Source organism: Rhinopithecus bieti, unplaced genomic scaffold (genome assembly GCF_001698545.2).
Source record: "Rhinopithecus bieti isolate Rb0 unplaced genomic scaffold, ASM169854v2 scaffold_13400, whole genome shotgun sequence".
NCBI classification, from domain to species: domain Eukaryota; kingdom Metazoa; phylum Chordata; class Mammalia; order Primates; family Cercopithecidae; genus Rhinopithecus; species Rhinopithecus bieti.
The window spans coordinates 1,542,675-1,563,743 of NW_016807991.1; the positions used below are offsets into that span (position 1 = coordinate 1,542,675).

Here is a 21,069-nt window from a genome sequence, read left to right on the forward strand (position 1 = left end):
TTTTTTTTGAGATGGAGTCTCACTCTGTCATCCAGGCTGGAGTGCAGTGGTGCCATCTCAGCTCACCACAACCTCCACCTCCCAGGTTCAAGCTATTTTCCTACCTCAGCCTCCCAGGTAGCTGGGATTACAGGCTTACTCCACCACACCCAGCTAAATTTTGTATTTTTTAGTAGAGATGGGGTTTCATCATGTTGGCCAGGCTGGTCTTGAACTTCTGACCTCAGGTGATCTGCCCGCCTTGGCCTCCCAAAGTGTTAGGATTACAGGTGTGAGCTACCACACCCAGTCTTTTTTTGTTTCTTTTAAATAACAGCTGCAGGAAAGATCTGGTTTTAAAAAAATTATTTTGAGACAGGGTCTCGCTCTGTTGCTGAGGCTGGAGTGCAGTGGTGTGCTCTCGACTCACTGCAGCCCCAACCTCCCGGGCTCAAGCGATCCTCCCACCTCAGCCTCTCAAAGTGCTGGGATTACAGGTGTGAGCCACCAGGCTCAGCCAACAGGAAAAATGTGGGTTTCCTGAGTGGGTTTAATCAAGTTGCCTGGATCTGCCGAACTCCTCTTCAGTCACCTTCTTTCTTAGGAGCAGAGCAGAGAAGAGAAAGAGGGACTGCGGGCGCCCCAGGGATCCCGCCTGTTCGCCCCATGTTGGCCTCAGCCACCTCTGTCCTTTGCACCTCAGCTTCCTTCAGATCCCCTTCCCCTCTTTATCTGTGGCTCTCTGGGCCTTGCCCTCGTGGGATATCATTCACCTTCATGCTGTTTAATCGGAGCAGTGTGGGTGCCGCCTGGGTCAGGGAAGAGGCAAGCCCCTGCCATAGCCCTGGGGCATCCATCATGTTGGTGAGGAGGGCAGGAGGGGCCCTGGCTGCACGCTCTGGGTGGGGCCGATGGGGTCAGCCTGGCCCTGAGAGAGGTGCATCTTCCTGTTGGTGGCAGTGCGGGGCTGATTTGGAAACCAAAGTATCCAAGTCACCTTGGATACTTCTCTTCACGGTAGAAGGACATCAGCGAGGCCAGCTCACAGGTCCTCTCTGTCTGGCCTGCTCCAGGGAGGTCGCCCAGTGGCCAATCTTGCCATTCGGCTTCTGCACCCTCTGGTGGAAGCTGCTCTCCTACCAGAGGTGTGCCCAGCTCAGGGCCGCCCTTCCCTAGAGATGATGATTTTATTTGTTTTCCTCACCATACTTTCTCACAGACCCAGTCGTGTAAGTTGAGCACTGCAGCAGAGGTGCCTCCATGCTCTGGCGTCCTGTCTGAATTTTGGACCCAGTGGTGGGACCTGATGAGGGGGCTGCCTCCCCACTTCCAGTGTGGATCCTTCCAATTTGGGGAAGGCCATGGGGACCCAGTCTGCATCAGAGGTGTCCTTGCAGAAGACTCCAGGGTCCCAAACCTCGGCCTCATTGTTGGTCTTATTTGTTTTTGAGCCTCTGCCTGCTACACCTCCATCTTTTTTTTTTTTTTTTTTTTTTTTTTTTTTGAGACGGAGTCTCGCTCTGTCGCCCAAGCTGGAGTGCGATGGCACGATCTCGGCTCACTGGAAGCTCTGCCTCCCATTCAAGAGATTCTCCTACCTCAGTCTCTTGAGTAGCTGGGATTATAGGCACCTGCCACCACGCCTGGCTAACTTATTTATTTATTTATTTGGAGATGGAGTCTCGCTCTGTCACTCAGGCTGGAGTGCTGTGGCACGATCTCAGCTCACTGCAACCTCCAACTTCTGGGTTCAAGCGATTCTCCTGCCTCAGCCTCCCGAGTAGCTCGGATTACAAGCACGCGCCACCATGCCCAGCTAATTTTTATTTTTTTTTAATTTTTAGTAGAGATGGGGTTTCGCCATGTTGGCCAGGATGGTCTTGATCTCCTGACCTCGTGATCTTCCTGCCTTGGCCTCCCAAAGTGCTGGGATTATAGGTGTGAACCACCGCGCCTGGACCATCTTTTTGTTTAATATCTTTCTTTCTCTCTTTCCCCTTTGCTGGCTGTGAAATCCCTCAAGGGCAACGATCATGACTAATTCATCTTAAGTCTTCCTTAGCCCAGCACCCAGCACAGACACCTTCTCACCATTTGTTGAATAAATAAATGGAAACTTTCTTCCCTGGCCTTTTCATAGCATGAGGTGCCCAGTTTCAGAACTTCATGCCTTGAAATTTTAGTACTAGGGTGCAAATCTATTTTCCTCACATGCCTCTGAATTCTCTCACTCATCTTCGAATGATGTCATAATGATGATGACGGTGACAACAGCTGACACTTACGCCTCTGTCAAGCACCCTGGGTCTACATGCTTTCCTTTTCAAATCCATAACAATGGTAAGAGGGAGGAACTACTGTCCCCATTTTACAGATGAGGACACCAAGGCCTGGAGGAAGCTTCACTCATCTTCTCAAGGCCCCACGCTGTCAGCAGCAGAGCTGGCGTTACTGCCTGGGGCCACCTCATTTCTGACACCGAACTTCCCTGCCCAGTGCAGTCAGGAGTTGGACCTGTGTTTGCTGGATGGGCTGGGATCGTTGAGGCCCCTGCTCCTGCCTTCCAGAAGCTGGGATCTCCTGTCTGCTGTTTAACCCCCTTGTTCCACACCACACGGGGACAAAGGGTGGGGCTGGGGCAACCAGGCCAGGCCAGAAGCTGCTGGAATGTCACGCTGGGGCTCCAGCCACCAGCCCCAGGAGTTGGCTGATGTGCAGGACAGGCTCCTGGGGCTGTAAATCCCTCAGCGAACCCCTCCCTGGGTCTGCAGCGTTTGGCAGCTCCTGGCTTGTAAAAGGGGGTGTATTTAGTTTATCCTGCCTAGCCCGAAGCGCAAGCAATTTAGGGGCAAGTGTAGGACAAGGGCTATGCCATCCTGAGGATGAAAAGGGAAGCACAGAAGAAGGGACGGGGGCATTGAGGGGAGAGATGCTCACCCCATAACAGCAGCCTGCTCTCAAACAGCCTTAGGGATAGGCCACCATGCCCCTTGCCCCCTTCTCCTCCCTCCTCCCCTTGCCTGGTTACTGATCCTGTCCTCTGCTCTCTGGCCCTGGCCCTGCTCCAAGTCCTGGTTTCTCACAGGGCCCCGGCTTGGTCCTTCCTTTTATGCTCAGGGCTTGATTCCACCAGTGTGGACCAAGTCACAGCCCGCAAACTTGGAACACCAGAGTCCCACGCTGGGCCTCCCAGGAAACACTGGAGAATCAACAGGGCCAGAGTCAGGGGCCAACATTCCACAGCCTGGCACCCCAGCTGGCCAACTTGGGTGGAATAAACAGGTGCAGGTCCTGGTTGGGAGAAGCACGTAGTAGTCTCCTGGCCAATTCAGCAGCCGGCACCAGAGGGCCAGGGAGGGACCATCTGGAGTAGGGAGAGAGCCAGCCCTGCGTGCATCCTCTGGTCACGCAGCAGATCTGAGCAGCTAGATGTATTCGCTATATGCAACTGCGATTCTTAGCATGTGATTAAGGCAGGAGAGGTGGTAGTGGCTTCCAGGAACTACTAGAATTATTAACTCTTTGCTATTGGTATGATTAGTGCCTAGCTACCTCAAAGTATTAACAATTTGTCACTGGGATGTTTCCATATTCCCCATCAGAAGTGTTAGCTACTGAGATGCCTGGTGAAGTCCCATTATGATTGTAATTTGCTATTTGGGCTACAGCAACAAAGCCTTGTTTTCCTTCTCCATTTTAATCACCTAACTGTGGATCCATGGGATACAGAGAACAGGCCTCCTGTTCTTGCTGACTCTGGCACCTCTGATTAACTTGGAAACCTAGCAACGCAGGGAGTTGGCAGTGGCTGCGAGCTCCTGCGAGTAAGCAGAGCCCAGCAAGCGGGTGTCAGGATGGGTGAAACTGGAGCAGTGGAGAGCAGCCCCCTGGAGTGACTTATCTGTCACTCATCTGATGGCTTTGGAAGTTCTTGTGATTCAATTTCAGGCTTGACAGGAGAGGCTGGTACGATTACAGCAGCCACCAAGACAGCCATGATGGCAGAGACAGGGCTTTGAGAGGCAGCTGGGGTCTTCTTAGTTAGGGGGCACCCATCAGTGGGGTCGTGTGGAGGATTCGGTGTGTGAGCCACATGCGCCACATGCTTGGGCTGCTGGCTTCCTGAGCAATCCTCAACCCAAGCTGGTCCTCAGCTAGCACTAAGAGCCATTCTCTGGGGTCCTCCTGGGGGTTACTTAGCCAGGAGTCCAGCTCTAGGAGCACCCCCACCTGGTTTCCCACTCCTCAACAGGGCCAGGTGACTTCACCTGTAGCACAGGCGCCTTCTCAGGCGGACGACAGACGCACATGCCCCAGGTGGAGGGACCCAGGAAGGAGGGAGACAATGAGCCGTGGGGTCTCAGCCCAGCAGGCGGGGCGCACCTGAAGGCCTGGCCTCGATGACGTAGCGGGTGATGGGCCCTTTGCCTGGGTCTCCGCTGGACCAGTGGATGGCGATGGCGGAGCTGTACCGCACGATGATGGGCACGCCAGGCGGTCCTGGGGCACCTGCAGACAGCACACAGAGGCAAGGGATGTATAGAACCCAGAACAGCCACCCAGCCCATCACCCTGCGCTCGAGGAGGAGCACTGGGTGACAAAACCAACCCTGGACAGACAGCCGCCAGGAAGCCCTGCAAATGTCGAGGCCTGAGAGTGCCTCTCAGGCTGGGCCTGCCAGGATGGGCTGTTGTCCCCTCTAGGCCACCCCTTTGCTCCACACTCCAAATCCCAGGGCAGAAAACAAATGGAATGGTCCAGAAAGGTCCCCAGAGTAGAGTCAGGAGACCTGGGTTCCAGCCCAGAACGTGTTAGATGGGTGATTTTGATCAATTCACATAGCCTTCTAGTGCCTCAGTTTCCACCCCTGTAAGGGCCTTTTGGAAGGTAAGGCTTGAAGGCTGTGTCCTGGATCAGGGGCAGGGGGCAGGGGGCCAGAATAGAGGTGGGTGCGATGATGGCAGAGTGGGCCCATGAGAGGAGGGGGCTGGTCGGAGTGGGGCTAAAGAGTCCACAATTTCTCCCTCCTAGTAAGTGATATGATGTCCACCCTCCCTCCCTCCTACCTGAAATCCCCCAACCTCAACTGTATTTGCTATCAGGTTAGACAAAGGGAGAGGGGGTTCATGCCCCAGGAGGCCTTGCAGCCTCTGCTGCTAGGAGGAGGGAGGAAGGCCTGGGCCCCTTGCAACTCTCCTGGCATGAAGGTACGTCAGGAGCAGGCTGGGATATGAGCCAGTCAGGGAGCCGGCCCTAGGAGCCGGAGCAGATGCGAGGAAGTGACTTCTGTAGTGAGAGGAGTGAGCCAGGTGTCTGTCTACAAGGGGCCCCGAGCCCCTTCTCTTGGGGGTGCCCATTCTGAATCCCGACCCACATACTGTCACCTCCAATCCTGTTCCCCATCAAAGGTGGGGCTCTGTACCCCCAGAACTGGGCACACAGTAGGTGCTTCCTCTGTGCTTAGGGGATGAGGGAGGGAACCAGTGCATGAGTGGGTGGCCACCTGGTTTGTTGGTGGGGGGACTCTGTGGATGCCTGCCAGGAAGAGAGCAGAGTCCAGCCTCACACTGATGCTCCCCCAGGGCCCTGGAGAGCCAGCAGGCCAGACAGGAGGCCAGGGACCCACTCACACAGCCTGGCAGCCCCACCCAACCCCTATGCCCATTCCATCACTCACATAGCCTGGCAGCCCCGCCCGGCCCCTATGCCCACTCCATCGCTCACATAGCCTGGCAGCCCCGCCCAGCCCCTATGCCCAACCCATTGCTCACACAACCTGGCAGCCCCACCCGGCCCCTATGCCCACCCCACGGCCTTGGAGGGCACCATTTCCTTCTTTCCCTAAGGAGCAGACTGTCTGCAGCCTAAGGGCAGAGGCAGGTGGGGTGGACGCGCCTGAGAGAGTGTGGTAGGGCAGGCAGCCCTTAGGACCCTGTACTCTTATCCCGCACAGGACAGTGCTCAGGCCTGAGGATGGAGCCTGTATGTTCTCTGGGGCCAGGAGCTTCCAGTGAGTCCAGCCACTGCCTGGCTGCATGTTTCCCCACTGCAGACCCCGCCTTGCACCCACACCATGTGGGGAGGATGGCTTATTTCTTTTTTTGAGACATGTTCTCACTCTGCTGCCCAGGCTGGAGTGCAGTGGCACGATCACAGCTCACTGCAGCCTCCACCTCCTGGGCTCAAACGATCCTCCCACCGCAGCTTCCTGAGTAGCCGGGACTTCATGTATTCACCAGCATGCCTGGATAATTTTGTTTTTGTAGAGAGGGAGTTTGCTGTGTTGCCCAGGCTGGTCTTGAACTCCTGGGCTCAGGCAATCCACTTGCCTTGACACCCCCAAAATGCTGGGATTACAGGCGTGAACCACTGTGCCCTGCTGGTTCTTTCTTTCTCAGAGTGCCCTCCACTACCTTCTCTGTACCCTCTGCCCTTTCTCTCCTCCCACCTCCCACCTGGGACACTTCAAGCCTCAGGATAGAATAACCTGTCCTCCGCACAGGCCTCTCCTGTCCCCAGGCCACTGCCAACGCTTGGTCCTCAGTTGCCTGCCAGCTCTCTCTCCTACTTTTGTTTCCCAGAAAGCTGGCTCAGGTGAGAGGCAGTGTGGGGCGGAGCTGGGGGTAGATGAAGGACAGCGGCTGGGTGGCTCCTGGGCCCTCCTGCAGGCTTTGTCCTGAGTTTGCCCTAGAGCCCAGGGCTTCTTTGCAGAACCAGACTGTGTGAAATATAAAGTGACTGGCCAGAAAGAAAAAGTGAAGCGTAGCCAGCCTGAGCCATTAGGGTAAGATGGCCTGTAGGGCAGGTGACAGACCAGAACCGGCTGGGCTCCCAGGCCTGGCTCCCCTCCTGAGTCAGGCTAATCAGGCCCCTAGGGAGGGGAGGCCTTCGCCACTCCTGGCTGCAAGGGCAGGGCAGAGGAGGAGATGGGATTTTAGGGGAAGTCCGGGATGGGCTGTACCCCTTCTTAAGGAGGGAGGCAGCAGAGTGGCCTGGGAGGTGGCTTTTGTGTTCAGGACAGGACAGTCTACACTGACTGGTAACAGGGACTGTGGAGGGCTAAACCTTGACCATGGCAAATGCCTTGGGGGAGGAGGGGTGGGAGGGAAAGGGAGGTGAAGAGGACATTTAAAGGAGGCGATTGGGCGCGGTGGCTCATGCCTGTAATCCCAGCACTTTGGGAGACTGAGGCAGGTGGATCACTTGAGGTCAGGAGTTGGAGACCAGCCTGGCCAAACCCAGTCTCTACTGAAAATACAAAAATTAGCTGGTTGTGGTGGAAATCACCTGTAATCCCAGCTACTTGGGAGGCTGAAGATTGAGAATTGCTTGAACCTGGGAGGTGGAGGTTGCAGTGAGCCGAGATTGCACCACTACACTCCAGCCTGGATGACAGAGTGAGACTCTGTCTCAAAACAAACAAACAAACAAAAACAACAACACCAGAACAATGCAGAAGATTAAGGAAGACTTCCTGGGGTGGGAGGGGTGGTGCGGTAGGGCCAGTTACACACAAAAGCGCATTCTGCGGAGGGGGTGGGTGGTGAGGTGGGGGAGGCAGGGCCCTGGCTGTGAATAGGTGACCTGCTGCATCCGGTGTTTCTCAAGGTGCCACTTTGTCACAGCCTCCAGGGGCTTTTGTGTAAGTGCAGATTGCCAGGTCCCACCTCAGCCCCAGGAAATCAGCCCCTCTAAGCATCCACCCTGGGAATGTGCGTTTTAGTGTGCCCTGCTCTGAGAACCGCTGCCTGGAGGGTAGGGTTGGTTCAGTGGCGTGGGAAGATGGGTCTGGCTGGGTGAAAGGCAGGGGCACCTGCCAGGCTGCATCCTTCCAGGACGGAAGTGAAGGAGGCCGCGCAATTAGCGGGGAGAGAAAAAACGGAGCAGGCGCAGTGGCCAGGCCAGGCCTGTGGGCTGGGCCTAAGCGGGAGGGGAGGGGGTGCTGCTTCAGGGTTTGTGGCTTCAGGAACCCAAGGACACTGATGCCATTAATCAAAGTGCAGAATCCAGGAGGAGGGAGCGGAGGGAGTGGTCACTGGGCACCAGGGGAAAGAGTGAGCTCTGTCCTCCACTCTGTTTCCAGGGTCCAGCACAGCTCTTGACACCGGGGGCCCCTTCCGACTGAGGGGGCTGAACCGCTGTGTGGAGGATACGCCTGGCCCATTGCTCTCCTACCTTCTCCGGGGCCTGTGGTGACGTTAGCTTCAATCTCCGGCCCGTAGGTGAAGGTCTTGGCTCTGATGCGGAACCTGTAGGTCACCCCCTCCGCCAGGTCCTTCACCTTCAGCCACAGGGGGCTGTTCCCCTTCACATCCACTGTCACGATCTTGCTGACGCCTGGGGGAGGCACAACAAGTGGGGACTGCAGAGGCCACCAGGCACAGGGCCCCCTGAGGGCACCGGAGGCCACGGGGAAGGAGAAGCGGCTGTGGCCTGGGCCCCGGGACCCTGGGCAGGGGCCTCACTCCTTGAGGTTAGGCTGAAATGCTCCTCCAGCCTACACAGCCACATTGCTCAGAGCACGGTCCTGCCTGCTGTTCTCAGGGAGAAGCGCTCCATGGCTCAGTCAGTTTGAGAAAACCTACTACTGTCTGTGTCTACTGAGTAGCCACAGGGTCCATCAGCATCTAAAGAAAAGAGAACACTTGCCATCCTGTTTAATGTAACCTCTGCAGCCCAGATACGTTCCACCTCCATTTTTATTCCCTTATGCAGCATCCCATGGGACTAGAATCATATATTTTTTCAGGAAGTGTTTCCATAAAAATACCAAAAGCCCACAGTTGGGGGGACACACTTTTGACCAGGTCCTCCACCTGAGCCCGGCTCCAGCTCCACCTCTGGGGTTCAGCCAGGAGCTCATATGGCCCTCCATCACCTATATCTGCCACGATTTTTTTTTTTAAAGACAAGGTCTTGCTCTGTTGCTCAGGCACAATCATGATTCACTGTAGCCTTGACCTCCTGGGTTCAAGCCATTCTCCCACCTTCAGCCTTCCAAGTAGCTGAGACTAGAGGTGTGTACCATCATGCCCAGCTAATTTTTAAATTTTTGTAGAGACAGGGTCTCATTATGTTGCCCAGGCTGGTCCCGAACTCTTGGCCTCAAGTGATCCTCCCATCTTGGCCTCTCAAAGTGCTGGGATTATAGGCGTGAACCACTGTGCCCAGTCCACCAAGCTTTTCAAGGCAAAAGTGAGGATGCCTCAGCACCCCAAATCACAGCAACTAGAGGGGAGGCTTGGGCCAGCTTTCAGGAGGTGGGGCTTTGCTCTGTGCTTCACGAATCCAAACATTCCTGACTGCCAGCCTCCCTGGAAGCCGGGACTAGTGTCATTTCCCATGTCCCTCAAGCACACCAGTCACCAGTGAGAGACATGCCTTGCGACCAGGAGGCTGGGCTCAGACCCAGTGATGGCGCTGGCCCTGGCATGTCCTTTAACCTGGCTTCAGTTTGTTCTGCCGAGTGAGGGTGGCCACAGCATCTTAGCAGGGATGTTATGAACTTTAAGTAAAATAACAGAGCATGTAGGTAAAGTAAAATAACCTGTAACCTGTAAATGTAAGTACAATAACCTGACCTATTTATTGACTAAGTGCATTATTAATATTATTATTTTGAGGTGGATTTTCACTCTTGTTGCCCAGGCTGGAGTGCAATGGCATGATCTCAGCTCACTGCATCCTCCGCCTCCTGGGTTCAAGCGATTCTCCTGCCTCAGCCTCCCGAGTAGGCATCCACCACCACGCCCAGCTAATTTTGTACTTTTAGTAGAGACAGGATTTTGCCATATTGGTCAGGATGATCTCGAACTCCTGACCTCAGATGATCCACTGCCTTGGCCTCCCAAAGTGCTGGGATTACAGTATGAGCCACCGCGCCTGGCCACTAAGTGGATTATTGAATGATGGAACAAAGTAGGCTCAGAGGGGCTTCCTGAAAGAATGAAATGACCCCGGGACCAGGAACAGCGGCTCTGGCTACTTGTTCCTTGACAATTCTGCACAAAGCCCTCCTCTGCCTGGGCCTTGGTTTTCCCTACAGGACAGTGGGGGCTGCTGGGCTCTTGTGAGGCTGGTTTGCTGCTGACCTGAACCCAGGATGAATTGGGGTATGGACACTGGGCTGGCCAGGTGGGGCCTCGTCTTGCTGCACTTATTAACTGGGCTATTCTGGGAAGATGGGAACGTGTAGGGCCGTGGAGTTGAGCCACACTGTTCAGATCCCACCAGACTGTGGACCTGGAAGGCAAAGAACTCACATCGGTCAAGTCGAGAGGGTCCTGGACAGGCCAGGTTGAGGCCCCTGTGAAGAGGGCTTGTGCTGGCCCCCTGTACCTTGTCTCGGGGACTGCTGTCCTCTGCCCCACTCTGGCCCTGCACCTGACTAGATCTCCTGCCGGGGCCCGGCTGCCCCCTGGTGTTCTAACACACAGCTCCCCTTTGCAGAATGAGCTGCTGGCACCCAGGTGGTGGCAGGGAAGACTGAGGGCCATTGTTCCCTGGGCTGACCCAGAACTACTGGTCCTAGGGCTCCGCCCCTTGTTCTTGCCGGGCTCAGTGATTGGAGGGGGTGAGAGTGAGAGGGGTGGCTCCAGAGGTCAGCCACACCCCCAGCACCTGGCTGGGACTAGTCCCAGGCAGTGAGGAGTGCAGTTTCCTTCCTACCTAAATCCCGTCCTCATAGGCTGTTGGTTGGTAACAAAATGGCAGGGATTTCTAGGCATGTTACCAGGGGTAGACGGCTGGCAGGTGCCAGATGCTCACTGTCAGGGGCTGCGCAGACCAGCCTAGGAGCCCAGAAATGGGGCACAGTCCCAGCTGGGGCCCAGAGGAAGGGGTTGGAAGACCACTCAGAGGAACAGGGTTAAGGACAAGAGCAAGGTCATTTGCAGAGCAGGGCTCTTGATCTGGGGTCCACAGATGGCAGTGGGGGGTGCAGGGACCTCCCTGGTCTTGTGCATTTTCCTGGGGAGAGGCTCTGAAGCTTTGGTCAGATTTTCATCAGATTCTCAAAGGGGTTCCTGACTCCCACAAAAGCTAAAGAAGGACTAACACACAGTAAAGCTGAGAACCCTAAGGTTTGGGAAAGTGCAAAGTAGGACCCTCAGGGGCTCCCCTCTTCTTTTCTTTTTTCTTTCTCTCTCTCTCTTTTTTTTTTTTTTTTTGAGATGGAATCTAGCTCTGTTGCCCAGGCTGGAGTGCAGTGGCGTGATCTCAGCTCACTGGAACCTCTGCCTCCCGAGTTCAAGCGATTCTCCTGCCTCAGCCTCCCAAGTAGCTGAGACTATAGGCACCCACCACCACCAAAATTAGCCCAGCTAATTTTGTAGTTTCAGTAAAGACAGGGTTTCACCATGTTGGCCAGGTTGGTCTTGGAACTCCTGACCTCAGGTGATCCACCTGCCTCGGCCTCCCAAAGTGCTGGCATTACAGGCGTGAGCTGCCGCCCCTGGCTGCCCTTCTTCTTTATGGTCTCAACAGAGCCCTGTCCACTCAGGTTTCCCTTCCTTTCCTCCCTGTTTCCATTGACCAAAGGGGGAAGAATATATTTGACGATTCTCTGCCTGGAAGTTAGGAGACCTGGATCTCTCCTCCAACTCTGCCCTCAACTTGCTGTTGTTTTACCTTGGAAACACCCTTTCCCTTGTCTGGGACTCAGTTTCTGTGTTTATAAGATGGGGAGACTCTCACCGAACCTCACTCATGTAGTGGCTGTGATGGATGCGGATATGAGAGTGAGCTTTTGCAAAGTGAGGGGCTGGGGAGCCATGCTGGGGTGTCCACTCACCATCCACGGGGCTGCAGGGCTCGTACACCAGCCGATAGCCCTCCAGGATGCCGTTGGGGAACTGCGGGGCTTCCCAGGACACGTTCACCGAGGTTGTGGTCAGCTCACTGAACTTGACCGAGCTGGGAGCGCTGGGGGCTGTGGGAGACAGCAAAAGGTTTTTGTTTCCTTCTTCTGTGGAAGTTCAAAGCCCTGGGTGCAGCTCCAAGGAGCTAGCGGGAGTGTTGGGTCTGAGCCCGGGAGGAACAAGAGTGTGGGGCTCGTCAGAAAGGGCGGGCAGGAGGGGTCACTGGAGGTCATCAGGCCCCCTTCCTCTCCTCTCTCAACTTTCCAGTATCGGAGTCCTAAGAACTGGGAAGAAAGAGAACTCGATTTTTCCCTCAAGTTGCAGAATTCAGGCTTCTCCCTGCTAAGTGGCTCTGAGCCCGGGCTATGAGTGTGGGACAAGCTGTCACACCCCCAGGGTCATCATGGGGCAAGGCCATTTCCTGACTTTGTGGGGTTCGTCTTTTGGCTTCCATGGAGGAGAGGGTAGGGGGTGTCTGGGCCTCAGAACATTCGGTGGGTGCTAAACAAAGAAGATGCCAGAACACAGCAGACGGAGATGGCTTTCCCCTCCTCCTGAGGCTCCAGGGCTTGTCACTGAGGCCCCATGCAGTCAGGGGGAGCCACGCCAAGGACAGTCAGACCCTCCGGGAGAAATGTTTTCTTGGACTGAGAACCCTGTGGCAACCCCGAAAACATGGGGCGGGGCTCCCCTGAGGGGGAGGACAGAGGAAGGGAAGGAAGCATCCCAATCTGCAGCATCCTCAGCTGGCCCGGGGAGGATGACCAGGCTATTATTGTCCAGTGCTGCCTCCCCACCAAGCCGGAGCCAATCCAGACCCGCTTCCGGCTCCAGCCCCGGGAGGCAGAGTCAGCGAGTGTCTTTGAAGGAGGGAGGTGAGCTCAGGGGGCCCTTCCTGCCTGCTCTGTGCTACAGGGACGTGGGACAGAACATGTTGTCCTGCTGCCACAGTGACGGAAGCCTCGGGTTCCCTGGGGTTCACATCCGGCAGATGACACTGACAAGAGAGTGGCTGGGACAGGAGGCAGACGGACAGACTCGTACATTCAGTGGCTCATGCTCATCCTGGCCACAGTCAGACCCTGGGGGCAGTGGAGGGAAAGGGCTCCCTGGAGCCAGGGCTTGCCCCCAAAGAGGGTCATAATGAGAAACTGATGCCACAGGTGTGTCCTCTGTAGCTCTTTAAAAGCCACATGTCACTGACAGCATAGGAAGCAGCAGGGTGAACAAGATACTCAAGGGAGGCTGGGGCAAAAGGCCAGTATTCCAGACCACCAGGACAGAACACTTGGTTCTCTCAGAAATCCTGGGTTCCAGCCTTTGCTCCCCCAGTGACCAGCTGGGCAACCCTGGACAAGTAGCATAACTACCCGGGCGACCCTGGCTCATCGTGAAATGAGGGTGTTGCCTGCCCTGCCTGTCTGTGGGCTTCTGGGAGGGTTAAGTGTGACAGTGCCTGACTACCAGGCTCGCTCTGCACACAGGCAGCAGGATTCTCACCAGTGCCCTCTCCTCTGCACCTGCCACCCTTCAGCCTCCTGATTTCCCCTCCCTGCCTCAACTCTCTCCCCTCTGCCAGGCCATCTTCTGCACAGCAGTCGGGGCACTTTTCTCTAAATGTAAACCAGACCCTGTTGCTCAACTATTCAAGCCCTCCCATGGCTTCCCAGTGTACTTTTTAATTTTTCTATTTTTTAAGACAGATTCTTGCTCTGTCACCCAGGCTGGAGTGCAGTGGTGCAATCTCAGCTCACTGCAACCTCCACCTTCCAGGTTCAAACGATCCTCCTGTCTCAGCCTCCTGAGTAGCTGGGATTGGAGAGGGGTGCACCACCACGCCCAGCTAATTTTTGTATTTTTTTTAGTACAGATAGAGTTTCGTCATGTTGGCCAGGCTGGTCTCGAACTTCTGACCTCAAATGATCCACCCACCTTGGCCTCCCAAAGTGCTGGGATTACAGGTGTGAGATACCACATGTGGTCCATTGTACTTATAATTAATCCCAATCCCAATTCCCCACCCCGAGTTCTCACCCCATTTTCCTGCAAGCCACCTGGCTTTCTCTACGTTCCCTGGTTCTTCTCCAGCCTCCAGTCCTTAGCACCTGCTGTTCCCTCTGCCTGGAACCCCCAGCACCCTCTGCCACCTCCTGAGCATCCCATGGCAGGCCTCTTGTCTTTTTCTTTTTTTTTTTTCACTCTGTCACCCAGGCTAGAGTGCAGCGGTGGCACAATCTTGGCTCACTGCAACCTCCACCTCTCGGGTTCAAGCGATTCTCTTGCCTCAGTCTCTTGAGTAGATGGGATTACAGGCACGTGCCACCACGCCTAGATAATTTTTTGTATTTTTAGTAGAGATGGGGTTTCACCATGTTGGCCAGGCTGGTCTCAAATTCCCGTCCTCAGGTGATACACCCGCCTTGGCCTCCCAAAGTGCTGGGATTACAGGTGTGAGCCACCACGCCCGGCCCCTGCTGGCCTCTTCTCATTCAAATCTCACCTTCTCAGGGAGGCCTTTGTGGGTGAACCTATCCAGAGCCATCCACCCACTCCTGCCCCACTCTTAGGTCACCTGTGCTGACCCCCTTCTGCATTTACGTCATCAACTTGCTTATGATCTGTCCCCCCGCACTAGGGCGGGGACCTTGTTGGTCTCACCATTGTGTCCCTAGCATCTAGCATGGCACAGGCTCATAAGACACTCAGTATTTGTGGAATGAACAAAGCCAGAGAGACAGAGGGAAGGCAGGTGGGAAGAAGGCAGGGAGCAGAAGTAAGCTGGCTGGGAAGGGCTGGGGTGCTGACCGTCCCTCTGCAAGGCGGGGCAAAGGGTAGGGAGGACAGGGATGAGATGCGGGGATTTCTCAAGGCTTTATCGGGACAGCTTCTCTTTTCTGAGCTTGGGCTCTCCCACTCGGGAGGGCATCTCCGGGGACCTGGGTACTGCGCCCAGATCCTCGGGGAAATAAGGCAGCTGCTTCCATGCCTGCCAAGAGCCCAGATGCTGGGTGGATCCTCTTGCAACCCCCTGTGACCGACCTACCCCCCATCAGGGACCCCTCTCCCACCTGCTTGCTGGGTCTGGCCTTGGGTGGGGGTGCTCCGAGGCCCATCCCCAGCGGCGTTGAAGGCGGCCACGCTGACCATGTAGGCTGTGTAGCCCGTCAAGTTCTTGAGCTTCACACTGTTCTCAGCCAGGAAAAGCGTCTTCACTCGCTCCGTGAGGTTACCCCGCTGGGCTTCCCAGAAATAAATCTGTGGAAACAGAAGAAGTGGGAGTGAGGGGGACAGGGAAAACGAGCGTCCCTCCTGTCCCTGCTGACCTGTAGTCTAAGAGACACCTTCATTGCTGTGAGTCACCTAGGAAACAGTAGAGAAGTCTTTAAGAGGCCGGGCGTGGTGGCTCACACCTGTAATCCCAGCATTTTAGGAGGCCAAGGTGGGTGGATCACTTGAGGTCAGCAGTTCAAGACCAGCCTGGCCAACATCGTGAATCCCCGTTTCTACCAAAAATACAAAAAAATTAGCCAGGCATGGTGGCAGGTGCCTGTAGTCCCAGCTACTCTGGAGGCTGAGGCAGGAGAATCGCTTGAACCTGGGAGGTGGAGGTTGCAGTGAGCCAAGATCATGCCACTGTACTCCAGCCTGGGCGACAGAGCAAGACTCCATCTCAAAAAAAAAAAAAAAAAAAAAAAAAAAAGTCTTTAAGAACAGTTTTAGAAACCTTTCTGGAACCTTCCTTTTCACAGCCAAGACCCTGGTCTCTGCCAGACAGTAAATTCCAGGGCATGGCCCCCAGGTGTCTGGTTTCCTGCCATGCCTGGAGGATTTAGCATAGCACTGGCACATCAGCACTCAGTACAGTTCCTGGAGGAATAAAGCAAATCTGTCCTACGGGAGGCTGAGCTGGGGAGATAAGGCAGTGTGGAGTCTATCCGGACAGAGTGTGGTGCAAGCACTGGTGGCCTCATGTCACCTGGGAACTGGTGAGGGATGCAGAGTCTCAGGGCCACCCCAGGCCCGCTGTATCAGCAGCGGCTGGTTAACAGGAACGAGGCTCACTGCAGAGAAAGGCCTCGGCCAACACGGCGGGCAGCGGGAGGCTGAATCCTAGCTGCACCGTTTACAGCAGCGGGACCTGCCCAGGTGACTTTCCGGAGCTGCATTTTTTTTTTTTTTTGAGACGGAGTCTCGCTCTGTCCCCAGGCTGGAGTGCAATGGCCGGATCTCAGCTCACTGCAAGCTCCGCCCCTGGGTTCACGCCATTCTCCTGCCTCAGCCTCCCGAGTAGCTGGGACTACAGGCGCCCGCCACCTCGCCCGGCTAGTTTTTTTGTATTTTTTAGTAGAAACAGGGTTTCACCGTGTTAGCCAGGATGGTCTCGATCTCCTGACCTCGTGATCCGCCCGTCTCGGCCTCCCAAAGTGCTGGGATTACAGGCTTGAGCCGCCGCGCCCGGCCCGGAGCTGCAGTTTTGTTGTATGTTCAGTGAGGTTAAGGACACGTACTTCCTGGGGTCCACCTGAGGGGTGCAGGTTCTAAGGGTTTCACCCAGGTACTTGGCCAGTTTCCTAAGGCACCCCATGGCTGCAGAAGGTTTTAGGCCAGGAACACAACAGATGCTTCATGGCGTTTTCTTTTTCTTTCTGTTTTTTGAGACGGAGTCTCACACTGTCGCCCAGGCTGGAGTGCAGTGGCGCGATCTCAGCCCACTGCAAGCTCCGCCTCCTGGGTTCATGACATTCTCCTACCTCAGCCTCTGCTGGGACCCAGGCGCCCGCCACCATGCTCGGCTAATTTTTTGTATTTTTAGTAGAGATGGGGTTTCACCACATTAGCCAGGATGGTCTCTATCTCCTGACCTCATGATCCGCCGCCTTGGCCTCCCAAAGTGCTGGGATTACAGGTGTGAGCCACCGAGCCTGGCCATTGTTTTCAATCACTTCCTATGTAGCACGGGTTAACACTTCTGCTAGTTCCAGGACTGAGGCCATCCAGGGAGCCGCCAGTCGGGCCCAGCCCACGTGCAGAATTGGAGGTCATTTGGCGCCCCCTGCTGGCCAGTAAGGTTTCTGCATGTCACCGGCTTTTCAATTTCTCGTTTCCCTGGAAGAAGCCCATAAAGTGAGAAAGAGCTAATAACAGTGTCCCCACTGGCATGTATGGGTGGCAGTTAGGGCATCTTGTCACCATGAAATCCTTGCTTTTCTCCAATACCTCTCCCTCTTTATTATTTATTTGAGGCAGGCCTCACTCTGTTGCCCAGGCTGGAGTGCAGTGGCACAATCACAGCTCACTGCAGCCTTGATCTCCTGGGCTCAGGCAATCCAACCACCTTGGCTTCCCAAAGTGCTGAGATTACAGGTGTGAGCCACTATGCCTGGCCCTCTCTCCTATATTATTTTATTTTATTTCGAGACAGGGTCTCACTTTGTCACCCAGACTGGGGTGCAGTGGCATGATCTTGGCTCATTGTAACCTTGACCTCCAGGTTCAAGCCATCCTCTCGCCTCAGCCCCCCAGGTAGCTCTGACTACATACAAGTGCTACCACGCCTGGCTCTTTCTTTTGTAGAGATGGGGATTTCTTTTGTAGAAATTTCTTTTTTAGAAAGGGGGAGAGGGCAGGTTGCAGTGGCTCACACCTGTAATCCTAACACTTGGGAAGCTGAGGCAGGGGAGTCACCTGAGCCCATGAGTTCAAGGTCAGCCTGGGCAACATTGCAAGACCCCTGTCTCTACTAAAAATATAAAAATTAGCCAGGAGTGTTGGCGTGCACCTGCAGTCCCAGTGACTTGGCAGGCTGAGGCAGGAGGATCGCTTGAACCTGGGAGGTGAAGGTTGCAGTGAGCTGAGATCACACCACTGCACTCCAGCCCAGGCAACAGACCAAGACTCTATCTCTAAAATAAAATAAAATAAAAATAAATAAAAAGCAGATCCTTCTCGTATGGGTAGATGAATGAAAGCTGAGGCAGTCATTTATGAAATCATTCATTCACTCGTGCATTCATAGTAATGGGGGTACAACGGTTAACAAAGTTCCTGTCAGATTTGGAAAGGTCATGGCTGATGCTAAAAGTCTGCCATTATCAGCACACAGATGATCTGCCGTGAGTGCACACTAGGAGAATGAATGGATTCTCTTAGGTAGAGAAGAGGGTCATGGATTGATTCCTGGGGGCCTCCAGCATTCAGAGCATTCAGTGGTTGGTGGGGAGGAACAGCTAGCGAGGGAAGCCGAGGAAAGCAAGTATTTTAAGAGGAATGAGAGATCCACGTGTCAAACACAACGGCTGAGTCAGGCGGGATAAGCCTGCTGTTTGACTTAATATGAGCGCCACAGGAATTACTGGCAACTTTGGCAGGAAGAGCTTCGGTGGGGTGGCGGGGACGGGAACCTACTTGGAGCAGGTTCAAGGGAGAATGAGAGCAGAGGAATTGGAGGTAGTGAATATAGAAGATTCTTTTGAGGAATTCTGCTGTTAAGGGGCCAAATGAATGGGTGACAACTGGAAGAAAATGTGAGGTCAGGCCAGGCACGGTGGCTGACACCTGTAATCCCAGCACTTTGGAAAGCCATGGCAGGTGGATCACCTGAAGTCAGGAGTTTGAGACCAGCCTGGCCAACGTGGCGAAACTCCATCTCTACTAAAAATACAAAAAGTAGCTGGGCATGGTGGCAGGTGCCTGTAATCCCAGCTACTCAGGAGGCCGAGGCAGAAGAATCGCTTGAACCAGGGAGGTGGAGGCTGCAGTGAGCTGAGATAGTGCCACTGCATTCCAGCCTGGGCAACAGAGTGAGAGTCAGTCAAAAAAAAAAAAAAAAAAAAAAAAAAAAAAAAAAAAAAAAAAAAAAAAAAAAAAAAAAAAAAAAAAAAAAAAAGTGAGGTCAGGAAAAGGCATGAAAAGAGGAAACATATCTCAGAATGCTTTTCTGCCCTACCTATGGGAGCTAGCCACTGGGGAGGTGGAGGAGAGGAAGGGCCAATGGCTGTGGTCATGCTCTGGGGTGAGGAATGGGTCAGGGCCTAGAACCCAGGGACAGCTGTCTTCACAAACCAGGCACTCCGGCAGGTGCGTCTTGTTTGTGAGTGCTGCATTCTGCAGACCTTTGTTAGCTGATGATTCATAGTGAGAGGGACTGACACTTGTGCAAAGGACATAAAGGGACTGAGCCCAGATCCTGGTCCTCACGGGGCACACTGCTGAGCTGCAGTGCACACTGATGAGTCTGCCAGAATGCAGGCTCCAGAGGGCAGGCATCTTGGTCCATGTGGCTCCCTTGGGACCCAAACACCTAGAATCATGGCTGGCACATCCATGGTGCTCAATCAATATCTGCTGGATAAACAAATGCCTTATGTGGACAGGGGCAGGCATAGGAGTGCACCATTATAATCACGAACCTGCCATCTACTCTGCCCACTTCCCTGCCCTTTCTTTTCTTTTTTGAGCTTTATTGAGGTATAATTGACAAAATCTGTATATAGCCAGGTGTGGTGGTGGGTGCCTGTAATCCCAGCTATTTGGGAGGCTGGGGTAGGAGAATCCCTTGAGTCTAGGAAGTGGATGTTGCAGTGAGTGGAGATTGCGCCACTGCACTCCAGCATGGGTGACAGAGTGAGACTCTGTCTCAAAAACAAACAAACAAACAAACAAAACAAAAAAAAAAAACCCAAAACCTTTATGCATTTAAGGTATACAACATGGTGTTTTGATATACATATGCATTATGAAATGATTACCACAGTCAAGCTAATTAACATGTTCATCATCTTCTTGTGGTAAGAACCTTCTGAGCAAATTTCAAGTGTACAATACAGTGTCATTAACTGTCATCACCATGTTGTACATTAGATCTAGATAGTATTCATCCTGCCTCACTGAAACGCTGTATCCTGTGACCGTCTCCCTATTTCCCTCACTCCCTCAGCCCCTGGCAACCACCGCTCTACTCTCTGTTTCTATGAGTTTGATTATTTTAGATTCCGCATATATGCAAGGTCATGCAGTATTTGTCTTTCTGTGCTTGGTTCATTTCATTTGGTGTAATATCCTGCAGGTTCATCTGTGTTGTTGCAAACAGCAGGATTTCCTTCAAGACTAGATGGTATTCCACTGTGTATAAACCACATTTTCTTCATTCATTCATCCATTCACAGACATTTAGGCTATTTCCACATCTTGGCTACTGTGAGTGATGCTGAAATTAACATGGGCCTGCAGATAGCTCTTCAAGAGCCTCATTTCAATTCCTTTGGATAAATACCCAGTAGTGGGATTGCTGGATCATTGGAGTTCTATTTTTAATTTTCTGCAGAACCTCCATACCGTTATCCAAAATGACTGTACTGATTTACACTCCCACCAACAGTTGTGCAAAGGTTCCCTTTTCCCCATACCCTCACCACCACTTACAGCTAGACTTTTTGATAACAGCCATCCTTGCAGGTGTGATGGGATATCTCACTGTGGTTTTGATTTGCATTTCCCTGAGGCTGAGCGATGTTCATCACCTTCCCAGATACCTGGTGACCATTTATATATCTTCTTCTTCTTTTTTTGAAATAGAGTCTGGCTCCATCACCCAGGCTAGAGTGCAATGGCATGAAATTGGCTCACTGCAACCTCTACCTCCTGGGTTCAAGCGATTCTCCTGCCTCAGCCAGGTGCCTGCTGCCACGGCCGGCAAGTTTTTGTATTTTTAGTAGAGACAGGGTTTCACCATGTTGGCCAGGCTGGTCTCCAACTACTGGCCTCAGGTCATCTGCCCACCTTGAGCTCTCAAAGTGCTGGGATTACAGGCGTGAGCCACCGTGCCCAGCCTATGTATCTTCTTTTGAGAAAAGTTCATTCCGGTCCTTTGCCCCATTTTCTTTCCTTTTAGTTGGATGAGTTTCTTCCATATTTTGGCTATTAACCCCTGGTCGTATGTATGGTTTGCAAATATTTTCTCCCATTCCAGAGGTTCTCCCTCCTTCTGGAAGCATGTTCTTCCCATGAGCTCTGAGACATCACTCAGTTTTTGGTTTCAGGGCTCAATCAATCTGTAGACTTCTCTTGTTCTCTATCTTTCCTTGTCTAATCTCTGGCTTTCAGTACCATCTACATGCTGAGGACTCCATAATTCACATCTCTGGTTTGATCCTTCTCTCTTGAATTCCAGACATACATCTCTGACTCTGTTCTGTCTTCCCTTGAATGTCCAACAGACGTCTCAAACCAAAC

General features: G+C 53.6%; 1 protein-coding gene across 3 annotated transcripts in view; it reads right to left on the reverse strand.

The window, feature by feature from the left end:
- SDK2 (sidekick cell adhesion molecule 2) overlaps positions 1-21,069 on the reverse strand; it is a 330,648-nt gene that overhangs the window by 24,773 nt on the left and 284,806 nt on the right. For all 3 annotated transcript variants that reach the window (XM_017884897.1, XM_017884896.1, XM_017884898.1), the window contains 4 exons: positions 14,907-15,093; positions 11,772-11,909; positions 8,156-8,317; positions 4,363-4,488 (listed from right to left, as the gene is read on the reverse strand). In XM_017884897.1, the coding sequence (XP_017740386.1) occupies positions 4,363-4,488; positions 8,156-8,317; positions 11,772-11,909; positions 14,907-15,093 (613 nt within the window). The remainder of the gene's footprint in view (positions 1-4,362; positions 4,489-8,155; positions 8,318-11,771; positions 11,910-14,906; positions 15,094-21,069) is intronic.